Source organism: Rhea americana, unplaced genomic scaffold (assembly GCF_003343005.1).
Source record: "Rhea americana isolate MKP2758 unplaced genomic scaffold, rheAme1 scaffold_48, whole genome shotgun sequence".
Taxonomy (NCBI): Eukaryota; Metazoa; Chordata; class Aves; order Rheiformes; family Rheidae; genus Rhea; species Rhea americana.
In genome coordinates this window covers 2,241,033-2,262,245 of record NW_028186623.1, presented here as the reverse complement: position 1 = coordinate 2,262,245, position 21,213 = coordinate 2,241,033, and the positions used below count along the sequence as shown (strand labels likewise).

The following is a 21,213-nucleotide window of genomic DNA, read 5'->3' as shown; positions in this document are numbered from 1 at the left end:
TTTTTTTTCTTTTTGGACAGGAGGATTTACTGTTCTACCTCCTAATCAGAGAGTGAAGCCATTTGTATACAGACAGCCTATACACCCATGCTCAGCAGTGAAACAGCTTGCTAGAGAGATGCAAGGAGGGGCAGAGCCCTCTAAGATAAAAGCAAAGCAGCCTCCTTTTGCAGATAAACATTCCTCCTCTCCTCCAGGCAGGGAGGGAAGCGTAGGTTTTGCCTGGTAGAGATCACACAGTGCTTTCTGAAGGTTTTCCAAAGTTTTGTTTCATGATGCTGGGACACAGCTGCAGATGCATTGCCTCTAATACCCATCCGTCAAGGGCTTCTGGAGCTCAGAATTTCACAATCTTTGGTTGCAGTTTTGCTCATGGCATTGCAGTGTATTTACAGTTGAGGTGTTAAGGCCCTGTGTAATTTGCACTATCACAACAACTGGAGGCAGCCTGTTCTCAAGATCTGATCTGATCCGATTGGCATCACTTTGCAAGTCCTTGGGCCCCTGCTAAGAGGCACCATGAGTCGTGTTCCAGAGCTGTCTGAACAGGGAGAACTCAAGCTTACTCACTGACTTAGCACAAAGCTCTTGGCTGTATGACTTGGGCTTGGACCTAGTCTACAGGCAGGTTCTCATGCTCTGCTCTCCTTAAAGGGAGTATGGATGCTTTGTGAGAGCCACAGCTGAGCCAGCAGCTGGCAGCACAGGAAGAAAGCTCCGGGGCTGAAGGGCATAGCACACTTAGTCCTTTTCTTGAGATAGCTTTTCAGCCCTCAGAACTCACATGGCCAGAGAGACCAAGAGCCACCACCACAAAGGCATTATTCAAATGCTGTTGACATCAAGGGGAAGATAGGCACTTAATACTTTCCAGATGTGGCTGAAAGTGCCTTGCTCAGCACCTACATTTGTAAATGATCTGGCCCCAGCTCTCCTGTTTCCCAAACTCATACTCCAGTTTCAGGCTGTTCTGCTGGAAAGGACTTAGCATGTATGCCAGACAGAGAGGGGAAGGAAGCAATACCTGGGTGCATCACTGGCATCTACTACCTAAAGAGCTAAAGATGGAAGCAGCAAGGGCTACAGTTTCCAGCATGTCTGATTGCATCCTCCTTGTGTAATGCATTCATGGGCCATCTTCAACAAGAAAAGATGCAAGAAGTTAGGATTTGTCCCTGAAAACTTGGGATGAGTGATAAAAGGAGCAGGAATGGGAAGGAAACAAGAATAAGCAAGCTGTGCACTGAAGAGGAGGCTGTCTGCTATTACAAGCTCTTGGATTCCCGAATCACTTTTCCCTTCCTGAGGAACATGAGACTGAACATGAGTCTTTTTCCTGGGTATGCATGAGGGAATAGGGCATACAGCTTCTGTGTTGTGTTTGATACCACTATCCAGGGGATTAAGTCCTGCCCAGGTCATTTATTGTGTCTTGCTACTGACCGCAGAGGTTAAGCCCCTTACACAGCTGCTTCAGGCTTGTTGTGTTACACTGACTCTCCAGCAAGAAAAAACAGGGGCAGGTGGCCTTGCTGCGAGGCTTGGAGGGAAGGCCATTAGGCAAGAGAGCGTCTAATTATGTCTGCACCAAGTCTTTGGCAAAAGCCAGAAGAGAAATAAGGCAACAAGGAAACAATTACAGATCACTTGGCTAGAAATGTATCCAAACAGTCACTTTGTACCGAGCGCTCTTCTTGCCATTCTCATTAGCAAATGGGCAGCATAATTACATCTTCAAACTGGTCGGGCTCACAGCCAATTCTGATCGTGAAAACTGATGTATTCATCGAAAACAGGACAAGAGGGCACCTCCAAAGGTCAGCTCACCCCCACCTCCTCTGCTTTAGGGCATGAAAACCCAGAGACTAGAGCTGGCCAGGCCTCTGGGTGTCTGCTGAGGTCCCGAAGTGCAGTGTTTCCCAATGACCGTTTTCATCTGTCAAAGCACTTTGCATTCACCAGTTAAGCCTTGGTCCCCTCCAGTTCAGTGAGGATGTTCAGTCCCAGCTCACTGGAGGAAGAAACTGAGGAACAGGAAGCTACAGGAAGAGTAAGGAGTGCACTAGTATCAGCCTGTACTGGATATACAGCTCCGTGATCTGTTTGCTAGGCAAGAGTGCCCTGCAACAGGAAAAGTAAAGGCCAGGAACAAAACTGAGGAGCACTAAAGAGAAGCAGGAATACTTGCACAGGGCAGATCTGAAACCAGCCCTTCCTGCCTATTCCCAGGCGCCTTCCATTGTTCCCTTAGCCAGCCCGGGAACTGCCACACAGGCACAGCCTACGTTATTTCTCACTTCTGCAAATCCAAAAGTCGCAGATGCTGAGACCAAATTAGTGCAAAGTGGGAGGGAACCGGCAGATAGCTAAGATAAGAGCCAGGGGCAATGGCCTTTCCCCTGTCCTCTCCCTGCGTCCCAGCAGGGCTCTCCTCTCAGCAGAGGGATGCTAGGGAAAGCCTCCAGGGTGGAGGCAGGTCAGTGATGCATGGTAGGGATCTAGAGCCAGGATCGGAGAGGCAGAATGAAATTGTAAAGGGAAAAGGGGAAAATTCCTTTATTTTCATCTTGTGTGGGAATTTTGCTCCAAGCTTGCCGAGAATCTCATAAGCTAAAGTGACGTTTTCCAGGCTGAATGCCAGCCAATGCACAGACTTGATCTCAGCAGGTATTTGACTTCAACAGAAGCCAGGATGCTCAGCACCTGCCTGACCCTGGCTTTTGATGAGGACACATATATCAAAAGCTGCCTGAAATACAAAGAGAGGGAATAAGCAGATGCGCTATCAGCACCCGGCTTTGCAATACTCCTTAATGTCTGGCTGCATCCCAACTATCAATATAGAGACTCGCAGGGTTTTAGCCTGTAATCCCCTATTCCTCTGTCTGTGACTCTAATCTCTTGATCCTCAATTCTCCTCCAGCCTATAGCTTGACCGACAAAATGCAGATATAAAGTTCTGCTTATCAGAGACCAACAACGTCATCTTCCTGCGGAAGATGGGAGTTGAGAAGAGAGTAGCAGTCATCCGAGCCAAGAGCTGAAAGCATAGGCTGGGGCTGGGAACAGGAGAGGCAGTGAGCAAGTACACAGAGAAATCATTTATGACAAGGCTGAAAACAGCTCCCCTTTCAAGAACATCTTTTCATATTTTACAGTAGCATTTGTCTCTCTTTTCTGTGTGTATAATTTCAGCCTCAGGTATAAAATGCAATCGTTTATCCAACGTGCGGCACAAAATATTTACGAATGAGCGCTGCAAGCGACAGACCGCAGGCCGAGGGAGCGTTCGCATGCGAGGCGCTCTCGCAGCTGCCTCGGAGCTTGCTGCCGAGAGCCCGTGAACCGCTGCTGCCGTCACCGCACGCGGGAGAGGTGGAGCCGTCTTTCTGCAACCCCGCTTTGAAGCTTTGCCGTGAATGTGTCAGAAGGAAGGACGCAGCCCTACAGGAGAAACAGGCGTTCAGCTGGAGGCTGCGCGCAAGCCACGTGCGGGCCTGAAGACACGCGAGTTGGGGGAATACAGTTCTAGAGAGAGCCCTGGATCACGCTAGCAGATCCGAAGAGCCGTACCTGGTTAGCATCAGCCCGAGCACAGGCCGCGGACATGCAGCAGGAACTGCGCTGCAGGGCTCGGTAGAGATTTTTTTTTTTTTTCTTAAGAAGCACATCAAGAATTAGAGGGAGCCCAACCGAAGCCACGGACAGGTAAAGACAAAAAGCTTGACAGAGCGAGGACGCACTTAGGAAGATGCTGGCATAAATTAGTGGAGGAAGAGGGAGGAAATGAATGTAATGTCAGGGCAAAGAAGGACGAGGAAAGCCATGCTGGCTCATCCCGACCTGGATTCCTGACAGTGGCAAGCTTGTTTAACAGAGCAGAAAGCAGTCATGGCATGAAGGGGTTAAAAGCCTCCTTGTCCTGAGGGAGTTGAATTAGCCAGTTATCTGGGAACTAACTTCTCCCAAGACTCTGACTTGTTTTTCTCCTTAAACATCTCTTGCTGCTATTTTTAGTAGAGAATTTTCTCAGCTGAATGCTCCCAGTTGTGTCCTGGTCAGAGGCCCTTTTCCCAGAGAGACGCAGGCCCAGCAGTGGCAGCGTTGCTGCTCCGCGCGGAGGAACATTCTTGGTCCTGGGCCGCTCCCTCATTCAGCTTGGCTTTGTTCGTTGTCCTGCCAGCTTTGGGCTTTGCATCTGGAGCTGCCAGGAGGTCTCTCCTGAGGCATGGGCACAGTGTGCACCAGTTTGGTGCAGGCATATTAACTGGTATCACAGACCCCCAAAGCCAGGGGAGGAAATAAAGTTAGAATTTGCAATGCAGTCTGCAGTTTCAGGAACAGCTAAAGAAGAGGCTGGGCTGGACTGGATAACTTCCTGGAGGCTTTCTAGGAGTATGAATAGCAAAAAAGTGGGAAGGAGATAGAAAGGAATGATTAGGCTGACATTAATAACAGGATCTGCTTCTCAGCACAGTGATCTATTGAATTTATTCCAGTTCCTCCAAGGGAAACAGTGGAAGCCTTTATTGTTCATAAAAGTTGCAAGTAAAATCAACTGGATTAAGGAAATATACCCCAGAGGACAACCCTGCCCTGATGGCTGGAAACAAATGAGGTAACTCCCTTCCTCTTCTGTGGTTCTCCTGGGGCTCTTTTTCCTCCTTAGCCAAAATGCTTACCTGTCCATCACTCCTTTCCCCGGGCTCCTCAGCGCTCAGCCTGCAGCACAAAGCAAGCTCTCCGTCTGCTTGGGCTGCCTGCCTAGGTACCATCAGCACTTTGTCAGTGATTAGCTGGGGCAGTTTGCAGGGAAGCAATGCTTGTAACATCTTATCTACAGCTTGCTTTAATACCTGCCTGCCGAAGATGGGCATGTAAATCATGTAGCCAGCCCAAGGCACACAGATGAACAAGTTGAGTAAAGCAAGCAACAAACTGGTTTGTCTGTGTTAATGTGCAGTTAAATCTGGGGGACCCGGAAGGATGAGGTGCTTTCGAGCTTGCAGATGGAGCGCGGGGAAGTGCTGGAGAGCAGCGACAGCCCATCGGTTCCAGCAGAGCTGCAGTCGAGAAGGTCGTCTAACAATGGCCCCTTCTTGGTCCGTGTATCTGTTCCCTGTGTGTCTTGGAGTCATGTCAGTGAAGCAAACAGATTGGGAGCATATTTGTACTCCCCACAGCAGTACAGAAGCCAACGCAGACAGAGGAGCGCAAGCTGGGCTGTTTTCTGCTCCCTGCCTCAGTGCCAAGTTTCCAGCTCTGCTCCAAACCCGCGGCCGAGCCCTACTTTGGACAGGGTGAAGGGAGAAGACAGGCAGGGGCAGGAAACACTCTGCTTTCAGCTTATGTTTGCAGAAGTTGGCAGCTGGCTACGAAAGAGGGGAGTCAGATTTAACTTTTGAACAGTCACACCCCACCTCCGAAAGCCCCCACAGGAGACTAAATCTGGCACTGTGCAGCCTCGTCCTCCTCCCCATGCTTCAACGAATGAGGCCAAGAACTGCAGTCACCTGGACAACCCACAGATGCTGCAAGAGGGCTTGTCCCAAGGGCCAGTCCTACTTTCCAAAAGCTTCTCCAAGCCCAGTAGGTACCCAGGAGCCCAGGATTTCTCTCTCAACCTTCACATATGCATTCTGCTACACAGGCACTTAACTTTGGAGGCTCCTTTGAAAATCTCAGCCACAGCATTTTACAGATGAGTATGTTTCCCCCAACATCTGCCCCCCGCCCCGTGTCAGGTGCTGCCAGGGCCTGCCTCTCTCCTGGCCCTGCTCCCAGCAGAAGGACGGACAATAGGCATCTGAATGCAGGCTCCACTTCCCCTCCCTCACAGCCTGAGGGAGACGGCGCATCAGAGCCACACGGGCTGAGAGCACGGCATGCCAGCGAGCGACAGATCACTCCAGATCATGCCTTGTCTTTTCTTTCCCTCCCAGTGTAGCCGAACTGCTGGGGGTTATGGCTGTTACTGGCCAAGCAAGCCAGTGCTGGGCATCCTGGCAGAGCCCAGCTGGCCAGACTGAAGGAGTCTTTCCTCAGCGCACCATTGCTGCTGCCCGTTTGATCCCTCTGCCAGAGCTGTTGGAAGCGACTGACCTCCTGCGCTCCAACCCTGCTGGCCAGAGCACGGCATAACGGTGCTCTCCTGCACCCCTCTGCCATGCTGGCTCACCTGGAAACGTGCTGGTGGCCTCGTGGACTTCCCCTTGCTTGCTCTAAATAGCACCTAGGTGCAGTTAACTGATCCAGGCAGTGCACACGGCACAGAGAGGGGCCGTTCCACCTGCAGGAGGTTTGACTGGGGTTAAGTGGGAGCTGGCTCGGATCCTCTTAAAGAGCCATTGTCCCATCTTTCTAGAAATAGCTCCGCTTTTCACATCTCAGAGCTGTTCAGCCTGCTTGGCACTGTCTCCACTGCTGCAGAGACAGACAACAACAACAGAGAGTGAGAGAAACCTGTCTAGACACCATTTACCTTCCATCGGCTCCCACTGCCACATCAAAGCACCACTTCAAACAAACCTGCAAACTAGCCAGGTAACGATCCCTGTCTCTCCTATGCCTTTTCCAGCCAGAGGGCAGCCAGACCCATCCCATCATGCTTCAGAGCTCATCTTTAATCCACTCTTTTCTGAGAACAGGAACAGAGGTAGAATGAAAGTTCTAATTTCAGGAACATCAACAGAGTTACCTGGCCTCAGACTACTCAAGTGGGGGCTATGTCCTTTCTGCTCAGCATGCAGACGCAAAGAGAAATCTCATCTGCCTTCTAACAGCAAGCAGCAAACATCTAGCACCTTGAAAAGCATCCATACAAGGTGTCCCTCTCCGTAACACTCCCCGAGCCTGGGTATGAGTGCCGCTGGAGACAGCAGTCAGTGACTGCACAGGCTCTCTCTTCTCACTACTGTACAGCAATTGGTGTACGGCTTGCCAACATGCCGGATTCATCTGGAATTGGCTAAGACAGAGTGCTGTGCTCCAAAAATCCACTAAAGGGCAATCCAATTGCTCTGCTGCTGAGCAGCCATGGACTGTTTCGGACACAGTTCTACATTTGAAAAGGGATCGCAACACGAGGGCATGATTGTCGTCTACACAACCAGCTTTGCAGTCCTAAAAGCTACAGTTGGAACTGGGGTCTCCACCGCACTGGGTACTGTATTGAAACACTCTGAAGAGACCTGAGGCCTAGCTTCATGTTTCATTTCTCAAGAGCAGCTAGTTACAGTGAGCTCCACTCACAAGGCACAGGATGAAGTGCATCGTTCCGTGCTCCTCATCTGAACACCACGGTGGGGCCCTTTCCCAGGACCAGGAACAGCCATTCTGCAGTAAGCTAGCCAGGCCATGTGGCATTTTATTTGCAGTACAACTTATCTTTGCACCTGTTCAGATCTTGCCTTATCTTTCCAAAGCCACACACACAAATGCTATGCAAGCTTTGCTACAACACAAAGATGAAGAATATCATCCTATGTTACCAAAGGAAACGGAAGTCACCAAGAGCTACAAGCAATCTCCCCATCATGAGGCAGCAAGTCATTGAGCAGAACAAGGTCTCAGAAGCTCAGGGTAAATGTTAAAGACATCTTGAAATCAGGGGCAGAAGCATGAAAGGATCTGGAAATGTTTTTAGGTCACTTGAGCACAAGTCACTTGAAGTCATTGCTTTGGGGAAGTACTTGGCACAATCATCCAGTGCTGGCCCTATGCAGCCACCACAACAGCAACATCTAGCTCATTATTTTAATAAGGGTCCTTTGAAATACCTCTAGTGTGAGAGACAGCTAAGAAAATTCACTCTGGCTTTATTCTGTCTCAGGCAGAAGCAGCCTTTATTTAGCAAACTGCTACTAACAGCTCTGTCTCATTAGTTGATGTTTAGGGAACCAGGCTGCAATTGTTCTGAAGTCTGGTGTTGCAGAAAGAGCCTTGATAATGAGGTCTAAAGGAGACAATTCCTCCTGACAGGCCCACAATGACCTAGAAATCCTACTTAATTCCCTGTCAGTGAGAAGTGCTGAGTAACAGCGAGGCAAAGAGGAACTGGGGGCTGATTTGAGAGAGAGGCTGTGGCCTCTGTTCACACTTTGGGCTGTGATGCAAGAGCTTGAGGATGGAAAAGCCAGCACTGCTCAGCCATGCAGCATCTCCCCAGACAAAGCAGATGGGAGGCTTGCCAGGCGGATAAACAGGGATTTGCTATGCAGGGTCTGTGGCCGGATCTTTAAAAGACTTGCCACTACGTAGCACATGCACAGTGCTGGGAGTGAAAATCACTGTGCTTAACACACAGGATTTGGCCCACTGAAACAGCCTGGCTCTAACTAGGGCTCCTTTGATGCCCTCTCAGCTGCAGCACCTGGGTATGGTCTTCTCAGCGCAGCAGAGACTGTCTGCTCTGGATCATGCTTGCTCACAAACTGCGCTGGAAACCCTGCCAAAGACTTTAAGACTTTCATGCAACTACCTTAACTTCTACAATGTCCCCAGGCCTAGCATGCCCAAAAGCTCACAAACTTTACCCACACAGCTACCAGTGCCATCAACAGACTGTGATAGGTACTGCTACAAGGAAGCATCTCCTAGCCTGTATCAGGTTCAAGCACATGCTGGTTCCTCTCAGATGGATATGGGATGAGCAACAGCTCCCTGTGCTCTGCCAGGCAATGCGCACACCCTGGAGGAGCTGCTAAACTGTTTGTCCCATTCTGTGCCAATCATTTTTCCCTATTTCCTTGGAGGAAAAATTAACAGGTTGGCACAGGCTAGCACCACAGGCACACTACTTTGAAGTGGTTTGCATTCCAGCCAGCATGTGCACCATGGTTAGAAACCTCTGGGACTGATGGCCCAGAGCCAGCCAGGCCAGAAGTTGAGGTGCAGGGACTCAGCTGGAATGTGGGCCGGATACAGCTGAACTTCAAGCCCAGCCCCAATAAGGACCCTTACCAAAGCACGTGCTTGCCACCTGTTTCAGCCAGCAGACGAAGGACTAAACCAGGAATTCTTGAATTGAATGCACAGTCTGTTAAAGAATGGTCTAAAGACTTCCACCCCACGTGATGCTGTAGCTGATGTAATGCTCTCCACAGACTCAATGCAGAGGAATGCATCTTTGCCCATTACGTGCAAGACCGCTATTCCCATACTGCAAATGCAGCCCTGTTTAAAGTACAGCTCAAATCCACAAAGGACTACTATATATATATATATATATATATATATATATATAAAGAACTGTGGAAATAAAATTACCAATCAAAATAGCGTCTAGACACAGTCTTAAAGTAACTAATGATTTGGGGAGTCTTCATGTTTGAAAACCCAGTCTGAGATGCCACAAAGCAGTGTGATCTCAAAAGACGTCAAACATCTGCCCGCTGGATCAGCTCCTTTTAAAGCATTTCTAGCAGTGCACCCGAATCATTGGCCATTTTAGATTATCTTGGCCCTACTTTCTCTTAGGAGATTCCAGGTCACGCCTGCTCTTTATCTCTGTTTTCCAGCTGCCTGTTCCAGAATTCAGCCTGACGACTTATGCCGAGTCCCTTGGATGGCAGCACCAGAAGAAAGGCCTGAAGTGGAGAACTTAGCTCACGCCACATCTCTGCATGGGCTCTTCTGGCACAGACAGAGAATCTGCTGCAGCGACATGAGGAAAAGACATATGCTGAGAAAGGAAAGACCAGCTTTATTTTACCAGCCTGTGTTCCCACTGCAGCTGTGCTTTAAAGACTGCCTTGCAAAGTAGGAATTAAATCCAAAGGTGCCCATGCATCTTCCTTGCTGTCATCCCCTTATCAGTTATCTCCAACATGCTCTGAGCCAGGAGATGAAAGGATCGTAACACTTATCTTGCCACTTAAGAACATGCTTAACAGCTTGCTGCTAAAGAGGAGGACACTCAAGCCTTGGGAAGCGGCTGTAAATTCTGCAAATGAGTTCCCTGGCATTTCTTTGAAAGGGATACTGCTTCTCAATGAGGGAGACAGATATGAAAAGAAAACCAGGGAGGGAGAAAAAGAGAAAAGGCTTTATAGCAAAGAAAGACTTTCCCTCGCGTCAAGAACATGAAGCCGAGTGACAGATGTGAGACATAACGGCATGTGTCTCTCCGAAGTGACTGAGGATGAGCTAGGAACTGTAAAACTCTTGGGGGGCATTTAAGCAGCCAGACTTAGGACATGTTTGCCACTAGACCACAAGAAGCTCCAAAAACACGCTCTCCAGGAGGCCGTGCAGTGTTACAGCCAAGAATGTTAGTGATCCCCTTACATGCTGCAGGCAGAACTGCTGCACCCCAGCTCCAGCTCTAACAGTTGAAGCCAGGACACTACACAAGTCCTCTGTGCCTCTCCCATAGGGCTCTCCTGCCTGAACTAGCCTCTCTCTGTAAAGACTCAAATACACTTTGGTTGTAAGACTGTGTCACGACAAGGCATTGGTAAAGGGACAAGTCTTCTGTCTCATCTCTGGATTTGACCCTCATCTCCTGCTCTTTGTAGAACGACTTGTCATCGTGGTGAATCGCCACGCGGCTGGGTCCAAATTGCCTTTGCTTACCCTTAGGAGATGAGTCAAACTCAAAACTGCCAAGCTGAGTGTGTTCCAAATATTTGAGGGGGGGGGAGAAAGAAAAAGCCCTCAGAGGATCAAGGAGCCTGCAGCAGAGCAGGACGAGCCTCCTCTACGGAGAACAACTGCTATTGTTGTCCAACAGTGGGCTGCTGGCAGGCTACAAGCATGCCGGGAAAGGCTCTGGAGTCCTCCCATATGTACAGGGCACCACAAGTGTCCTGGAATCTGGCATCCTCCATGCCCACGGCAATGTCCCAGTGATCCAGCACTGCAGACTTACCAGCTCTGACCCTAGCTCAGCTGTTGACACGGGGAACTGAAGAAGCAGTTGGTAACTGAGAGAGGGGGGCACTGGAGCGCCTTAGAAGCTGTTGCCAGCCAAAAGAACCAAGACTTCAAAGGGTTTATCTTGCCCTGCGTGGGAGAGCATGCAGTGCCTGGGGGCGAGGACAGCTGCTTGTCAGCCAGGCCCTTCAGAGGGTTTCTGATAGAAGAGGGGAGCTAGTACCTGGTTTAATCTCCCCTCCAGCGCACACAAGGCTGCTTTGGCAGGCAGAGCGCTGCACTGCCCTGGTTTTTATGGGATGCTGAACACTGGCCAAAGCAAAGGAAAACACCAGATACATATGGACACTCACTGACTCAAAGAGCGAGCTCTGTTGGAGGGAGAACCCATGAGATCTGGGAGGCGATTACGAGGTGCTCTGGCTTTCATCTCCAGATCACCAGTTCAAAGGCAACTCAATCAGCACTGACCAACCTGTAGCCAACTAATAGCCGTTTGCTGATGCACAAGAGATCAGACAAGTTGTTGCCTCCTTGATCCCTGAGAAATCAGGCCAGACCCATCAATGCACCACATGAAAACTCAGCAGAGTAGCTAAGACCAAGGGGAGAATGAAACCAGCACCTCTTCTGAGGTCAGCAAGGAGATTATTGGTGGTTCAGGCTAACCTATTTCACGCCCAATTTCACGGCATGCATGTCCAGTTCTGTCAAAAGAGCATATATCATTCATGCCAATAGAGGGCTGTGTATTGCTCCCTTCACCTTGGTTGTTGGTGTCTAAACACTTTAACAGAAATAACCCACCCTTCCAAGGATTAGGGAGGGATTCCCATAGCCCTGGGAAGTCAGGGCTGGCTCGGAGGTACACAGAGCTGGGAGATCCTCTTTTAAGGAATATTACTGATGCAGAGCATGTTGCTACTAGAGAAAGGATGTTTTCTGGGCTCTAAAAATAATTAACTCCAAACAACACACCCGGTAGAAGGAAATATTTATCTTAGAACTTTTGCAGACATCAGTGCTGAAGGAGAAAAAGATTAAAGCAAAGACTTAAATGCATATTAAAAATAGCACTTGACAAGATTCTTTTAAAGGACAAAAATTATTTTACAGAAGCAGCAGGAACTACAGGACTTTGCAACACCTTTCCTGCTGTTAAATATCTAAGCTGCCGGAAATCATTCAAGAGGGTGTTAGCAGCCAAAGCATCTCAGGAGGAAGTCCATTAGCAGGCAGCAATCTCCTTAATGGATCCTTGGGGTATGTAGCAGACCCTTTGCCTTGCCTATGGACATTCAGTTTTTTCCACTGCCGTGATTCAGGGGCTGCTCGCGCAGCTATCACCATCCTATTCCCTAAGGAATGCTCCCAATCTTTATGGCAGCCCAACAGGGCGATGAATTCCTCCTTTGGGTAGCTTTCATTGAACGAGGACACGAATTGGTTTAGCAAGATCTATTCTTTGTACAACACCTAGCAAAGAAAGACACCGATCCACAAAGAGGAGCCGTACCCAGTACTGTAACGCAGGTAAAAGCTACAACATTTATCTGAACAGAATCAAGGCCTTAGCTTGCCGGGGACAGCACCCTAGCAAAACAAATAAATTGTCTCTGTGGCTGACGGTGGCCTAAAAGTTTTAGCAGAGCACTGTGCAGATAAAATCGTTAAGTCCTCAGCTGTGCAATCGACTCCACTTGAGCAGGCCTGAGACAGAACCAGGCGCCCTGGAGAGCCGGGAAGTGGCAGGAACCTTCCTGCTGGGAATGAAAAGCAGCACCGCTCTGCGCAGCCCTGCTGGCCCTGCTAAAAGGTAACCTCGGTTTCTCAAAATAGCTCTTACTTACAGCATTGTTTGCTGTTCTTATTCTTTATTGCTAACAAAGCAAAAATTTTGACTGACTTTGGATATGTGGAATATTATGGGTCCCCATCCAGCAACCACTAAAAGATTTCAGGATAAACTATTATAACATTATTGTACTTTGTGAGACACGCTGGACAAGACTGTCAAAAATGACAGAGAATTAGGTGTTTGAGATGAGGGGAGAAAGCCAAACAGAAACAGTTTGAAGGGATCTGAATTTTTGGATTATTATGCTTCCACTCTCTGAAAACCAGGATCTAACCCAGAGCACACCTGTAAATGTTGGCCATAAATAAGGAATTACCTGCAAGTTTATTTAAGCAGGGATTTTCAAAAGAGGCTCTGGGAGTTAGGAACACAGCCCAGTAATGGGAATAAATCTCCTCAGGTTTCAGTGGATTTCTCCAGCTCTGCAGAAAATCTCAGCCAGGTTACCCAAATATATTTTTAATAGCATGGTTACAAACCTTGAAATACTGCTGAATATTGTGAAATGTTACCTTTCAGCCACACGTCAGAAATACGGCACATCTCAGTTTTTAAAGCTCAGTGTCTTCAGATGAGCCAACTGTGCCCAAATAAATTAAGAGGACTCTCAAACACGCGACGATCTTACATTGGTGTTGTAATAATCAGGTACATTGAGGGGAATAGGTTAGAGAGCATTCTGGCTTTAATTCTGAAATCCCTGGGATTTATGACTTAAAAACACAAGAAAACCTTGAGCATTATCTGAACACAATTTAATTTCATCTACTTCATCTATTACTGTGCTGAAACCTTCTTTTCCCCTTGAGCTTGTAACGGACTCTGTGTTAAGCCCTGTGCTCCGTCCCCCAGGAGGCCCAGCAAACCTCTCACGTATGGTACGGAGTGGAGGTGTACATTACCCAATAGACTGTGTTATTTATACTGAGACGCGGTTCTTGCATCACAGAATAATTCCTATTAATATTTGAGCTTATCTTAAGTACCTGTGGGCTGTCAGGTTACAGCATGTACATAACTGATTTTCTTTTTACCTAGTTAATGCCAGCTTAGTGTTGACCATGCTCCCATTGATGGTTCTCATCAGTTTGCAGGTTAGTTCATGGGAATCCAACCCAACCGTGCTCTCAGCTGCAGGTGAAATTGCAGAAGTGCCTTTTTTTTTTTTTTTTTTTGACAGTTCTCTTTTATAAAAATTTCTTCCTGCATCTGTTTTTTTTTCCTACAAGTTGTGTGGTTCATCAATACCAAAACCAATTTATTTCAGTACTCAATGTAGCAGAGAAGTAGTTTTGACAAGACACTTCAGAACTGCACACACTCTCAAGAGCTGGCTCTTTGCATTTTAGTGGGTTTTTCCCTGATAAGTTTGTAGGCTTGGCTTAGGATGCTGCTCTAATAAGAATTGAGCACCAGCTCAATTATGCAGCTGTCTTACTGCTTTTGCACTTCCAAGCTGTGTGTCAAACAGCTGAGCTTCATCAGAGGAGCCATACAAAGCTTTCTTACAGCATGAAATGCAGCAGGGTGAGCACAGTGCTGAGCGAGAAGTGATAACAGAACCTCAGCTGACCACTCTTGTGCAAGGCACATCCTTAGGATACACCTCCCTCAAAGCTTATCCCTGGAGGAAGCCCCCGTGATCTCCGCTTATCTAAAGCGAGAAGCAGAAGTTTTTAGGAGTCAGTTATGCTTGAGGCCAACATTCAGGTGAAGTTGGTAAGTCACTGAAAAAAAAAATTCAAGTCTCCAGACAATATCTCTATCTGAAGTTAATACTGAGGGGAGTTAGCGCTCTGGAGAGTATTAAGAAAACACAGACCTGATGTTTCCATCCCCCCAAAATGTAAATTTGTTGAATTTACTGTTTATTTTCTGTTCCTAGCACTGAAAACTCCCCATTTCCAGCATGAGAGAATGAGAACTGCAACCCCACAGGTATTTGCTCTCCCCAAGCACAGCTATTGACCGAATTGTAGCCATACAGCAATCCAGCCCACCTGGGTGAAAATTAAGGCTGTGTCCAGAACACTCATTACTGCAATTACAACCATTAATTGGTTCTTAGGCACACACCCTTACCCCTTTACTATGTGGAGCTGACACTTAGCGGTTGAATTTTGGCTTTGATCTTCTGTCTTAAAAAAACATGATCCTCCCTAAGGGTTCAGAGAGAAGGCAAATAGCCTTATCAAGTGGAAAGAGACGCTGCAGTTCATATTCTAGTTGATAGAGAAGCCAGATTGAGAACATAATTATCCTAATTAGTTTTCTCTCTTGAATCTCCTTTTATATAAGTGGCAGTTTCAAAGCAGGCCTCCAGCTTTTATGCACTGAGTAGCTGTTTTATCCTGTTGAGGGGCATATTTGCAAAAAAATGTTCTTATGTTGTAGAAAAGGAGTTGTGAGAACTCAGGATCCTGAAAAAATACTAGTTGGTCTGTGGAAATTTCCCCCACACAACTCCCTCCCACCACTGCAGGCCTGCTCTGCAAGGAGTTCACGAACCTTCCCCGCATCATCCTTCTCGGGATCATCCCGGCTTGATGCAATCAACTGTGAAGCATTAGCTCTAAATATACAACCGAGAGGCCAGTTCCGCTTCGACACACAAGCCCATCACAAAGAATGACAAAGCAGAGAGCACAAGCTGCAAGAGAAGCTTAACAAAGACGTGAAACGAGCTGAAGAGGAAGCAAGAGTAAGTGAGGGGTAACCAGTGTTTTACCTTTTGGAGCTGGCTAAAGATAGAGGCAAACTGGCAGGAGACCCAGAAAACAGGCCCACCCATGGCCGCTATGTACACCAGGTTTCGTCCTCATTTGTTAAGTTGAATGCAAAAGCTCACTCTGCTTTATTTACTTGTTTAGGTGATTTTTGGCAACTCAGCATGTGTTTCTGGTGCAAATCTTCAGTCTACTGGGCCAAGAGACACAGAATTGAACTTAACAAGGAAAATAAACAGGTCAGTAAAAGAACCAAGTTCATGATCAGGGCAACATCTCACTCCACAGCTCTTACTCCTCACACAAAAAAACACGTTTTACTCTTTCAATCTACTGTGCTTTAGTAACCAAATAATTCTGGGAAATAGTCAGGGCAAGAGGGAATGTGCTGGTGTCATGTTTTTGTCAACAGCTGTAAAGTAGATGTGCATCAAACTACTCTTTGGTGGTGATGCCAGATATTCCTTGCCCAAATAGGAACACCAAGCCCTTCTGAAGAATTTTTTTTGAAGATATTATTAAGCATCTGATTTTGGGCCAGATTTGAGAGCTGTTTGTCCTGACTTTTTACTGCCTGCTGAAAAGAAAGTGATACTGCAAATACTTCACATCAGAACGTACTAAAAGCAACTTATCATAATTGCAGTTAAGCTAACAACACTTCCACTCAGTGATTTTTGGCACTGACAGCTGACTCGGAACAGTTGTTAGTGGCTGGGACAGATGGACTTCATATTAAAAAAAAAAAAAAAGAAAGAAAAAAAAGGAAATGAGTACTTCTACTCTACAGATTTTGAAAAGGCTTTTCAAAATGTAACGTATTAGCAAAACTGCAGAATTAAAGTACTTGTCAAGGGCATAAAGTATCGACATGTGTTATTTTCATCAGGAAATATTTGAGAAATTTGGGAAGGGCTCCACAGTTCTGTCCTCAGTCCAGCACGTGAATGTCTCAAAATCCAAACGGCTGTTTCCAGGTGGAAGCTTGCAACAGAGACATCAAGGTAGGACACAACATTGATGTCAACTGTTAGCCCTGCTTTCCATGACTGATGCCAATAACTCCCTCTAGTATAATTATGACCATGGCACTTCCCTAATCTTCAGAGTCTCTAGATGCTTTCAGTGCTTGAGCTTGGTATGCACTGAATACTCCACGCTTCCCCAAATTACGTTTCATGGCAATGTCTTAAGGCCACAATCAAGAGTAGGGCCTGTTCCGGGACTAACACCGCAGGAAGAAGCAACCCCTGCTTGCAGGGCTTACAGCCCCAGAAGCACCCTGAGTTTCCAAAGTGTACAGGTTTGGAGCCTCAGCATTTTGAGGCCTTTGTAAACGTCCTGTTCTGCCTTTTTTTTTTTTTTTTAATAGTTGACATCAAACTTTTCTTTAGGGCCTTACTCTCTGGGACTATCCAGCACCAACTCCGCAGACTTAAGCACATGCTTGCTTTTATGAACTGCTAACAGCCTCTTTGTAGCTTTGGGGAATGCCTCCCAGGACATAAAGTTGAGCATAGCTGAGCAGCTCCCAAACTTTTCTATTCTCAGCCCCACTTTTAGCCATTCTTCTGGATTTATGACCCCCAATCTGAAAACAGTTGGAATCTTTGCAGGACGAGGCACTCCGATTTGGCTAGATTCCTTTGTATTTAAAGAGGGAACAAACCCTGTTAGCACTTAGTTTACTCACCAGATAAATGTACTCAGGTCAGAGGTGTGGAACTAAATTTGGCTATATTTAGCAAGAATGCTCATCTGTCTAAACAAATGCAGAAGTATCTGTTGTTCATTTCCAGTCTTGCTTTCTTTTAGGCCAATTTCAATAGTACATTTAGGCATCACCCACATAACAGAGAAAGGAAATTGGGTACCTTGCTACCTTGCAGCTCAGCTGCAAGGAAGAGCTGTGTTAGGTCTAACATTGTCTTCATTCATAGCAAGCATCTGAATCTAGAGTTAGCACCTTGATACTACAAAATAACACATTCCCAGTTTCTCCTGATGAAACCATTCTGATACAAACCACACTAAAACAAGTGAACAGACCATGGAGTGCATGGCGGAACCATCTCCTCCTCCCAGGTGGGTGCTCCATGTGGGTTTCTGAGTCATCTTCTCACCTTTTCATTCATTTTTGTGTAAATAGTGCCCAAATCCCACTTTGCTGAAAGCCCAAAAGGCTCTGCAAGTTATTTGGAGCCAGAGAATTGTTTTGTTTTGTTTTTTTCCTGAGATAATCTGTTTGCAATATTTCAATAAACTTCAATCCTGAGTTAACTCAGGATTGTTTTATGTACGTGTGTGTGTGTATATATGTGTATATATAAAATGTATACACACACACACACACACACATCCCCATGTATTTTAGTAGCTGAACTTTCCAAATCTGTTGCTGGTGTCACCCTAACCCCACTCCATCCCATTTTCTCCCTCTGCCATCTGCCCAGGAGGGGGGAGAGCAATGCAAGCCCACCGGCTGCTGTCCCCCTCTTCATCCCCACACTATTAATAGCCAGACAACAAATGAGCCCAAATTCATTCCTGAGCGGAATTAGCAAATGTTTTTGCAATTAAAACCGCAAACATTCATGCGGGGCCCCCGGAACAATAGGCGCCTGTGCCTGGGCTTGAATAGGCACTAGTGTCTGCCCTGCCTGCCTGCCGAGGCTGCACATTCCTGGCACCCTCATCTCTCGACCCACTCCTTGCTGGGCTGGGGTTCTGTCACGGATTTGTCCCTGCTCTGGTCCCCCCCCACCATAACGCCACGCTCCCGGCAAGCGAGTCCTTCACCCGGGTGTCGGGGCTGCTCCTGGACCTCTGTCCCATCCCTTGGCACCGTGGTGCGCCGCATGCCCTGACCCTGGTGCGGGGCGGGGGCCGGGGCAGCGCATCCCCCCATCCCGGTGTGGGGCCCGGACGGTGCATCTTCCCCTGCCTCGGTGTGTGGCCGGGACCGGGACCTGGGCTGGGACTGGGGCAGCGCATCCCTCCGCAGCCCCCGTGCCGGACAGGGGCCGGGGCCGGGACCACACATCCCCCCGCCGCGGTGTGGGGTCCGGACGGTGCATCTTCCCTTGGCCCGATCTGCGGCCGGGACCGGAATGGGGACCGGGACCGGGGCAGCGCACCCCCTCTCCTTCCCCAGCGTGGGGCCGGGACGATGCATCTTCCCCCGCTCCAGTCTGCGGCCAGGACCAGGAGCGGGGCCAGGGACCGGGGCAGAGCATCCCCCCTCCCACCCCGGTCCGGGACCGGGACCAGGATCAGGGCTGGGGCCGGGGCAGTGCATCCCCCCTCCCACCCCGACGCAGGACCGGGATCGGGGCAGCGCATCCCCCCTCCCGCCCCGGTGCAGGACCGGGATCGGGGCAGCGCATCCCCCCTCCCGCCTCAGCGCGGGACCGGGATAGGGGCTGGGGCCGGGACAGCGCATCCCCCCTCCCGCCCCGGTGCAGGACCGGGATCGGGGCAGCGCATCGGCGCGGCGCGGGGCGGCGGCGGGGGCAGATCCGCGCTGGCGGCCCTTGCGCGCCGAGGGAGGCGGCCCCGCTGCCGCTTCCCCCTTCTCGCGGGGCCCGGCCGCGACTCACCGAGCAGGGGCAGGAGCAGGAGCAGCGCCGGCCGCCGCAGCGCCATGATGGGGTGTGCGGAGCCGGGCCGCCGCGGCGCGCCGAGCCTGCGCACTGCCCGGGCGGCGGCGGGGGCGGCGGCGGCGCCCCGGGGGCGGGGGATGCCGAGAGCCGGCGCGGGGGGGGCCGGCCCGGCCCGGCGCCTGCGGCCGCCCGCTCGAGGGGCCGCGGTGCCGCAGCCCCGAGCCGGACCCTCCCCGTACGGCGGGGGGTCGGGGATCCGAGGGCTGCTCCGCGTAAAACCTCGCTCCGGGAGCGGCGAGAGCGGCCCGTTCAAAACGGCCCGTGGGAACGGCTCGCTAAGCGCCGGCGGGACGTGCCGCGCGTGGAAAGCTCTCGTTCCCCTAGGAAAGCCGTCCCACGCCGCCCAGCGCCTTTCCCTGCACACACTGAGCTGCGCAAAGCAAGCAAGGGGCTCTGCTTTGAAATCGGCAAGCAACCGCTGGGGATCACAGAGCCCTGGGACGGGGTGCTTCTCGGGAGGAGCCTCACTGAGTCCTCATGCCGTGCCAAGTGGTTTCTGACACGGCATGGAGCTTCACTGGGAGCGATTCTGCCCTGAAAAGTGACTTTGTGCAAAGAACATCCTAAGCTGCTGTGTGGTCCTCAAAAGGACCCTAGAATCTTTTTCCTTGGTTCATGAGAAGAAGAAGACGATAATCAGCCCTGGACATTCGGCCTGGCTTCATCAAGTCAGCCTAGGTTAATTTTGGTTTATGCATCACTAACTGTCAGTATTCTGTGATGGGAACATAATTAAGATCATGCTGAAGATCAGCCAGCTGGAATGAAAGCCAAGCTCTCCTCTCTTCTCCAAACCAGCTCTGCAGAGCTGGTTGGAATTACAGGATATAAAAATGTATTTTACTTGATAATGTAGCCGGGATGCTAATGAGTGGACTTATAGGGCTGATCTGAGACTGGTGAAATTAATACAGAGATTCTCATCACTTATAATGGCCAAATGGGACAGTTCACTTGGTGACAAAGGAGGAGTTAAGACTGTATGGCTAAAAACTCTACTCCATCAGTCTTTGGGCTGGGTTCCTGTTGAGTAAGGAGTCATTTTAACATAGCATTTGGACTAAAATGACAGGAGATGTAAAGTACAATGATGACGTAGACTATAACCAATGATAAAGTACTGCCTAGATGTCGGGTTCCTCTTCTAACTTCCAGCAACAAGTTGATCAGTGAATAGTAGAACCGAGAAGGAGGAAACAATAGAGGATCGGAGGATTCTAGTTTCTGCACTTCTTCAGGCATTATAAGCTGTGTTTACGCAGCTAGGTGAAACGTGGGCTTGAAAACAGTATACAGCACCCCTGCTCTGTGGGCTTGCTGTATATTGCTGGCCATTAACTCTGTGGGAAATCAGGCTCTGCATGTCTATGCTGGACTCAGGAAGAGCCATGCTGAGAGAGGCGCACATGAACAGTGCAATGATATGCTGGCTTCTGCTGTCCATCTGGACCATGCAAAGGGGAGCTGGATCTGTGCTAATGTGCAGTGCTAGGGCTTGATTTTGCACTCCAGGCAGTTGGGGCATGCATTTGAGTGAAATGTTTATGAATAATCAATGCAGACAGAGGCTGGGCTTGAACTCAACTGGCAGAGCAGGCACGACCTTAGATGGTAACACTGGGATCAGAAACCTTGGACGTTGTCTTGTACATACATCTTGCACAGGACATATGTGCCATTGTCTATCTCAGGCAGATACGACTACTCCCAGCTCGCTATGCTGCCTCGATGACTGTATTATGGCAGAGTTCTGCATTTTAATCTGCCATCACCACTGAGGAGCCATTTGAAGTGTGAAACCCAACAAGCAAAAGGAATCACAATAAATATTACATAAGAGCTGCAGTGCCCCTCAAATCAGGACAGCAAAGTGCTGCAATGTAAAACATTGATTTTCGCACACAAATGGAGCTCCCATTTCATTATTTAATGTTGAAACAAGTGACTAGAATAAAATATGGGCTTAGAGCAGCCTTGTGTAGTGTGGAGATTTATTCAGGCATGATGAGGGGCAGCACAAACCTGTCTCTTCCTATGATTTCATTGCTCGATGAAGAGCTTCCAAACCATGCTCAAAATGAGGAGTCTGCAG

At 48.9% G+C, this 21,213-nt stretch overlaps 1 protein-coding gene across 1 annotated transcript in view; it reads right to left on the bottom strand.

Moving 5' to 3' along the window:
- The window catches only part of JAM3 (junctional adhesion molecule 3), a 34,743-nt gene extending 15,592 nt beyond the window's left edge, over positions 1-19,151 (bottom strand). Inside the window, exon 1 of the mRNA XM_085316791.1 lies at positions 19,059-19,151. Within this exon, the coding sequence (XP_085172917.1) occupies positions 19,059-19,104 (46 nt within the window). The 5' untranslated portion in view covers positions 19,105-19,151. The remainder of the gene's footprint in view (positions 1-19,058) is intronic.
- Positions 19,152-21,213: the final 2,062 nt, after the last annotated feature.